At 38.2% G+C, this 8,807-nt stretch overlaps 1 protein-coding gene across 1 annotated transcript; it reads right to left on the bottom strand.

The window, feature by feature from the left end:
- Positions 1 to 3,543: 3,543 nt before the first annotated feature.
- Positions 3,544 to 8,488, bottom strand: LOC136753883 (extracellular calcium-sensing receptor-like). The gene is made up of 6 exons (XM_066710265.1): positions 8,280 to 8,488; positions 7,397 to 7,688; positions 6,325 to 7,140; positions 5,985 to 6,212; positions 5,183 to 5,306; positions 3,544 to 4,935 (listed from the first exon to the last, which is right to left on the bottom strand). Exons 1-6 carry the CDS (start codon positions 8,486 to 8,488, stop codon positions 4,022 to 4,024), a joined length of 2,583 nt encoding a protein of 860 aa, XP_066566362.1. The 3' UTR covers positions 3,544 to 4,021.
- Positions 8,489 to 8,807: the final 319 nt, after the last annotated feature.

The raw sequence follows: 8,807 nt of genomic DNA, 5'->3' as shown, positions 1-8,807 counted from the left end.
CAACTTTATTGTGTAAATGGGTTTATTTATATATATACTTCATAATGTATATTGTACAGGCAAATTTGTAAATGGTTTATTTGAAGTAGCCAATACAACAAAGGTTAAGGTTCCCAACAGGTTTTGTACAGAACACTACAGACAGGACATGGTTTTAAAGCAGAAAAATACATTCAGTATAAAATGCATGTAGAATTAAGATAAGTTAGAGAGACAATGCAAAAGTCCTTAATAAAATCTAAATACTATTTTATATTAATTTGTTATTTATTATTGTTTCTTAGATTTTTTTTAGTTATTCATATTTGTTAAAGCCATCTCTCTAATTTTGCATTTCCCAAATTAGCTCATGCTCTTGTCTATTAAATCAGTAAACTGCTCCTTCTGATGGAATTGTTAACGGATGTTTTCTGTTAGTGTTTCAGAATAATAATAAAAATATGTGATTTATGTTTTCAATAAAGCACTGTCACACTGCCTTGTAATAATTAAGTACAGTTCTTAATTTAGTAAATCTAGCTACTTTTAAACCCTATTCTGTCTCCTACCTAAGCTTTCATTAATTTCTAATACATTTTAGGACAGCCCTATAACTCTGTTAATATGTCACCACAAAGTGGATAGAGAGCAGAAGATCACAAAAATATTAATATGAATACTTCCCTTCGTGCACTGTGAAGTTGGCACCCCTTTCTCAAATTCTGTTGACTCTTCTGGAGAAGCAGGCTTTATTTTTTCAGCAGTTGCACTTCAGGGCCACTGTAGAAAAGGTTATTTTGAACTAATATGGTTGACGTTTAACATCAGCAAGTGTTTATTTGATGAATGACAATTTGGTCATCCACGGCCGTTATGGGATGAAATACTTTTTTAGTAGTTTAGTAGCTAAATGATATATTAGTTTTTTCTCTTTATGGAAATTTACCAATTGTGTGGAAAGTTTAAAAACATTACAATTTGGGGGGTTGTGTTAGTACATGCAACGCTTACATTCAATATTTGGTTTCTTTTGGATTCTAAAGAGAATTGCCAACTTTTGATTTGTGTTTTTAATATATTAGTTATATTTTTGATAGAAACACTAACAAAATTGTGTTAACTTCACAAATTGTGTTAACTGATTGTAGTCACTCTATTAATGTATGCCTAAATAACATTACACCTAGTATCAACCAACAATGTTATGTCTTTCTGTACTATTTATTATGTACAATTGTTTTTCCTGTCAAGAAAGTAGACTAGTTATATAGGACTCCTCTCTGAGCATTCAACAACCATGTTAACTGTTACAATGTATCACTACTTCTTACAGCATGTTGTATCACCTTACAATACCAATGTATAGGGGAATCAAGGTGATATAGCCAACCACACAATCATGGGAGGCACAATAAATAGTTGACCGGGACCAAACTGTTATAGTCCCCTAGCATTCCCCCTCTATCCCCACTAAGGGCCGCCATTTCCCTGCCTTCTCCCTCCTCTCCTCATTCAATCAGTCTGTTTACATTCTGTACACCCTTGTGCACTCTTGCTTCCACCCTCTGTTCCCATTTGCCCTGCACCTCCCAAGCCTGGTTCCTGCTTCCTTTATATTCCACTCACTTCCCTCACTCGGGGCGAAGTTTTGTCAGTTCCAACTGCAATCCCTAGTCTTGTCCCAGTGCCTGTTCCAGTCTTGTTCCCTTGACTTCCTGCCTGTCTTCCCAACCACGACTCTGTCTCGCCTTTGCCAGCTCTGTTTGCCTGATCCCACGACCCTCGCCTGTTATCACAACTATTGGAGTTAAAGTAGTGCTCCTCGGACTGTCATTTCCTGTCAGTCCTATGGGACAGACATGTGCTGGACTGGGAGGACAACACAGCGGTGTTTGCCTATATCAACAGACAAGGAGGTCTCCGGTTCTCCGGTCCATTAGAGCAGTTCACCTCCCCAGCCTATCCAACACAGTGGCAGACCTCCTCTCTCTGGGAGGCCCCTCAGTTTCAGAATGGTGCCTCCACCCGCTTGTGATACAACAACTGTAGAGCCAGTTCGGCAGAGCGAAAGTGGATCTCTTTGCCTCGGCAGAGTCCACCCACTGCCCACTATGGTTCTCTGTCCGAGACTACTCAGGAACCCTAGGGATCTTCGCCCTAGCCCATGTGTGGCTGCACTGTCTCCTTTACGCATTCCCACCATTTCCCCTTCTCCCGGTGGTCCTGGAGAAGGTCAGGAGAGATTGAGTGACAGTTCTGCTCATAGCCCCACGGTGGCCTTTCTGGTTTGCATCTCTGCACGTCATGTCCGGATTAATGGCGAGCCCCCTGGGTCTCATTTCCTGGCTGTGCAGGTTTTAAAGGGAGCTCGACGGCTATGGCCTCCTCACACCCCTTCACTGCCCGCATGGCATCTTGATGTAGTGCTGGACACACTTTCCAAGGCCCCATTTGAGCCACTGAACTCAGCTGAGCTCAAGTTTTTAATGGCGAGCACCTTCTCTGATGATGGATGAATTCCCTTGCTGTCCAGCACATGGCCTAGGTATTCAGTCTGGCTCTTTCCAAATTCACATTTGGATTTCTTTACTTGGAGTCCACTCTCCTGAAGACGATGAAGCACTCTGCACAGGTTTTTCAAATGTTCTTCTTCTGTTCATCCAGTGATGAGCAAATCATCCAAATATACCAACACCTTCAAATCTTTCACAAGGTTTTCCATTATTCTTTGGAAAATGGAGGGGAATGCAATCACCCCGAATGGCAAGCGATTGTATTCAAACAGCCTGCGGTGAGTGTTAATGGTAACATATTTTTTTGATTCATCATCAAGCAGGATTTGTTGGTAGGCGGCTGCTAGATACATTTTTGAAAAGACAGTTCTACCGCTCAGTGTTGACATTATCTCCTCCAAACGGGGCAAAGGGTATGTTTCAGTGTTAGCTGCTTGATTTATAGTAAGCTTGTAGTCTCCACACAAACAAATTGGTTTGTCCCTCTTCACTACAGGTACCACAGGTGCTGCCACTCACGGTGCTTCACTGGTATGCTGATGTTTTCACTCTTCAGCCTGTCAAGCTCCTTATCCACTGCCTCTTTCATAGCAAATGAATTTTTTGACAAATTTTAGAGGAACAGAAGGATCCACTAGTATAGTAGCCTTTACACAGAGCAAAGTGCCTAATTCTTATTTAATAGTCTATGTGGAAAGAACTGAAGCATGATAAAAATTGTTATGTTACTGTACCTTCATCCTTACACTACCCAGTTAAAGAGAACCAGTGAAATTTATGTTTTGATACAGGGATATTTCACATGCCTATTTTCTTTTGATTTGGCATTTAAAGCCTTAACCATTGCTGTATGATCAGCTTGATAACACATATATAACATTTTTTTAATTCACATTAAGACCAGACGTAATGAGTCTTGGCTGAATCGCCTTTTAACAAAAGTATACCTTAACAAACTGTAATATTATACAGCACGTATTATTTTATTGTCAACACAGGAAGATACATTTGGTTTAACCAAAACTCACTATTTTAAGTACAAACCAGAAGATATTAACCTATCTATTTTACCTATGATTAAATCAAATATTGTCTAACATTGAAATCATAGGGAAGACCCACTGCCATTGAAATAATTCCATTATTTTGACTATTACTTTGTTATAATCAGTTTGCTGTAATCCTCCTGTGCTTCCCTGTGTCGTTGTCTTTCTACTGTACTACTCTGCATGATTGCTGACTCTTCACTAATTATGAAGGCTTACGTTCTGATTCTTGTTAATGTTGAAAGTCACCTTTGATAAAGGTGTCAGCCAATTGGATAATAAATGATTGTGAGAAGATATTATGAGGGTGAGAGCTGCAAATTGAAGAATATCACTCAGGAAATCTATTAAAAAAAAAACTAAAATAATTAAACTCTAAACCACTAGTTGTGTAGATGAATGTTAAGACCAGAAAGCCTTTAGAGTAAACAATTCCAGTGTGTCTTGCCACTATAGAAAGAGACATAGAGATACGTGGATCTTTTAAAGTGATTTTGAGGGCATTTTACCCAACATGTGTTTCCTTGTATTTAATTCAGGCTTTGCTAAAATTACATAACATTTGGGTGCAAATATACAGAAAAGCAGACCGAAACTAGAGGCCAAAATGGCGAATATTTCCACAGCTACTATGTACTTCCCAGGTGAACTGATATAAGCTGGAATAAATGTGATCCAGACTGCACAGAATATGAACATGCTGAATGTGATGAATTTGGCTTCATTGAAGTTATCAGGAAGATTGCGAGCCAGAAACGCCAATACAAAGCACATGGCAGAGAGGAATCCAATATACCCTAACACAGCATAAAACCCCACTGCTGATCCTACATTGCACTCTAGAATGATTTTTTCTATATAGTATTTTGTATTTTTGTGAGGAAAAGGAGGTGAAATTGTCAACCAAAGGACACAAATCAGGACCTGTATGAGTGTGAAGGCAAGAACACTGAACCTCTGCTGTGTGGGCCCAAACCATTTCATAATATTATTGCCTGGCAGTGTAGCCCTGAAGGCCATTAACACCACTATTGTTTTCCCCAGAACACAAGAGATGCACAGGACAAATGTGATGCCAAATGCTGTGTGGCGCAACATACAGGACCACTCAGAGGGCTGGCCAATGAAAGTAAGAGAGCAAAGGAAACACAGAGTTAATGAGAAGAGCAGGAGGAAACTAAGCTCAGAGTTATTGGCTTTAACAACAGGTGTTTCTTTGAATTTATAGAAGATCAAAGCTATCATGATGGTTAAACATGCTCCAGCTAAAGAGAAAATACTGAGCAATATTCCCATGATTTCACAATAGTTCAGAAATTCAGTTATTTTTAAAACACATTTATCTCTTTTCTCATTGGACCAATATTCCTCTGGACACTGGATACAGTCATTCGAATCTGTAAAACACACAAGAAATATATGGTGATTAGAGCCTGTTGAATCAGTTGAGCCAGTTAAATCCTATTTACATTTTAGGTTTTATACTTAGAAATAAGAATGGTGAACACAATATAATTATTCATGTATTTACTTATGACTACAATATACATTTTATTTTGTTTCATGTTATTTTATTCAGTGTCATTAATAAATAAAAGACACACTAGGAGCAGGTTATTCTGTTCTGAATACACTGCCAGTTACCTGTAGTGTTGCTGATCTCTCCTGCTGCACACTGTATGCAGTCATAGCAACAGACTGGCTTTCCTTTCTGAACTGCCTTTCGAGTGCCTGGGAGACAGCTCTCACTGCACACGGATCTAGGAATCTGCACAATGAAGGAAACGCAGATTTACATGGAAACATCAGTTCATAGTCATGAACAATTATTATTACACGATTTCGTAGCAGACATTCTTATCCAAAATATCACATTCATTTTACATTAGTACCATTTATACAGCTGGGCATTTACTAGAGCAATCTAGGTAAAGTACCACACTCCTTGCTCCCATCTAGGGATTGAACCCACAATCAAGAGCCCTAACCACTACTCTACACTGCACCTCACATCAAATCACAACCAGTGTTGTTAAACTATGGAAATAATGCATTTGTTTCTTGTAGATTAGGAATTTTGATGAGTAATATAACCTGTATTAACAGCTTCTGTAGCAAACGCATAGTTTATATAATATAGGTTATATATAACATACAGTAATCACCACATGACATTGCTGCAGGTCAAAGCTGATAACATTAACATGTAAAATTACTGGTAATACAAAAAGAAAGGTATTCTTTCTTGCAGACTGAGCATGGATTTTCTATGACTGATTTCTATAACTTTATTTAAGGATATCTTTGGAGTCAATTTCAAAATACTTCCTAACTTTGACTTCTGTCCACTGTGTTAAGGGTATGTGTCTCTCTTATGTTTCTTCTTGTGGGACATTTCTGCATCTGTGAATGCTCATTCTTTATGGATGTTTAAATAAACTCTCACCTTATGCTGACCGCCTGTCCAGACAATGTCGATGTGATTCATGACAAACTGATGATCTGCTGGCAATGAAGCATCATAGTATCCAATAGTGGCAAACTGTATGCTGCTTTCATTAACTGGTTGCCAGTTCACTAATTCATATCTCGGATTTGGGTCTCCATTCTGGTCAAAGGAGACTGTCTCTCCAGTTTTGGTTGTGAAGTTGATAGTTTTCACATATTCAAGCACCTGTGCAAAACTAAATGTTTATTTAACAACAAAAACATCTTTCATTTACATTAAAATAAGATATACAGTGAAGTATATATGATTCTATGAGGACTATTAAGTAATGCTTTACCTGCCATGGTTCAACTGAAATTGTTTCTGCACAACTATGGTTTTCAAAAGGACCTTGCCCTCTTTTACATGTAATCAGATTGTGCAGAGAATATGCAACAGCATAGACTGATTTGTAAACATTGTTGTATATTCTCATCTCAGATATGTCTGCGTATCTGTTTTTCAACTCCCTTAATTGCTCAGTTCCCATGCAGGGTTTTATACCTGTTGTGTTATCTTGATTTGAAAAGGAACAATCCAGTGCTGTTTCCCAATACTTATTTATGAGAGCATTTCCCTTCACTTGAGATGGCTCGAGATTCATGAAAAACTCTTTTAATCCATGTATGTTTTTATTAATTATAGCGAATCCCATAGATCCAGTTAGGACTTTATAACCTTCTGCTGTTGCAAAATTTCTGGCAGTTATCCAAGCTTCACTGCCAATCCACTGCAGACCAGTAACATTGTGAAGGAATAGCTCTGTTAACAGAACAGTCATCTCTCCTCTGGCCAGAAATGCTACAACAACCTTTGCAGTACTCTTTTTTATGACATCTACAGTCCTGAGAAGCTTTTCTAAAGGATATGTTTCATAAATGGCTTCTGAATATTCAATACAAATCCCCAGTATCTGGGCAGCTTCCACAAAGGTAGCCATTCCATAGTTGCCATAAGCAGTGTCACTCCTGACCACCCCAACCCAGGTCCATCCAAAGTGCTTGACAAGCTGTGCCAGGGCTCTGCTTTGGTAATAGTCACTGGGGATAGTTCTGAAAAATGATGGGAATCTTATTCTATTACTCAGACACGCACAGGTGGCAACATGACTTATCTGTAAACGATAGAAAATAACATATTAAGTTAAAAGTATTTGGTTCAATTGTTCTTTTGTCTTTTGTTATTGTAGATTAATTTAAACATTCTAAATTGAATTTAGGTCATTATGTGTTAAACATTTTAGATTATCTTACATAAGGGACTTAAAGAGGAGAGATTAAAGTGTGTTTGACACTTTTTTGTCATTTTATAGCACTTGCTTATTTTTCCCTTTTTCATAATTGCAAGCAGGCATATTAGGCTTTTCTCACCACAGGAATGTGAAAAGAACCAACTGCAGTTGAGATGGCAATTGCAATTGAAGATGCGGATCCTCCTATCACTGCCTGAACTGCAGCTGGTTTGGAGCAGGCTGTGTCAGAGAGAGTTTCCTCATATCCATTCATTAAAGCCATGGCTGCTCTTACAGCCATAGGTACAGTGCCACAATCATTATAGATTTTATAACCCAGGGAAATGTCAGGAAGAATATCAGTGCTGTTATTTATTTCTTCAATGGCAAATATCATTGTTTGTGCCGACAGAAATTCTCCAAAGTTTAACCTAGGAAAAATATTTGCATTATATTGTGATAATTTATTGTTGGTACATTAAAACAAAGAGACCTACAACAAAACAATCTAAAACCTAGTAACTCTCGAGCCTAATCTAAACGTGTTAACAGTTCCCTCTCTACACAAATATACTAATAAGAGACCAACAGAGAAAATACCAATCCAAATCACAGTCCAAGTGCAGAAGCAAAATCACCAGGATTTCTTTGTCTTCATTTCTTTTTCTTTCCCTCTCACACACTCAGTCACACCTAGAGATGGGTTCACTTCTTTAGATCCCTCAGATCACGGGTTCCTAAACATTTTCACACTGCAGTCTGGCTATTTGTGGTATTCAAATATTGCAGACTACCATGATTTGAACTTTACAGCCAACATATATTAGGCGCTTTTACACTGCCATTTCTGATCCGGATTAAATGCATCGGTAGCATTTTTTAAATACTGCATTCTAGAGCTTCGAAAGAAAATTAAACAAAAGAAAAATAAAATATCAGGCATTCTATGTTAAGGAACAACATTATTGAGAGACGGCTTCTCATATATTACAAAATTGTATTATTCTAAAAGATAAACTAACCTTTTGCATTCCAGAGGCTGTGGTATGGTTGTAAAGGGATCTATTTTGGTCTCTGTGTCGCTGTAGAATGCGAACACTCCACCAATCATGATGTCTCCCTCATCAGATATGTGTGGAGCTGTTGCTGTTCCCTGCAGCCTGCAAACAGGCAGTTCTGCTGATGTCAAAATAGCCACAGCCATCACCAGTGCTGCTGCTCGCAATAACATCCTAGAACTCAGAAGGACAGCTCTTAGTGATCGAAGACAAAGCACCATCACTTATATGTTTATATGACACAGGGGGTCTCTGGGGTTATTAGATAAACATGGACTGATTCACACTAATGTTTTCTTGGAAATCTCAGAGGTTTGATTTGTTAATCTGCCCCAAAGACTATATTCATAAGTGCTTCATTAATGCCTCTATTCTCTTCTCTGAGACTGTAGGGGATAAACATTCACATATATATGTGTGTGCGTGTGTATGTGGTTATCTATTTCTTTACTAAACCTCAAACCCCCTGTTCTTAACATTATTTAAGTTAAA

Source organism: Amia ocellicauda, chromosome 7, assembly GCF_036373705.1.
Source record: "Amia ocellicauda isolate fAmiCal2 chromosome 7, fAmiCal2.hap1, whole genome shotgun sequence".
Lineage (NCBI taxonomy): Eukaryota > Metazoa > Chordata > Actinopteri > Amiiformes > Amiidae > Amia > Amia ocellicauda.
Note: the sequence above shows the minus strand (reverse complement) of the source record. Positions and strands in the feature narration are given on the sequence as shown.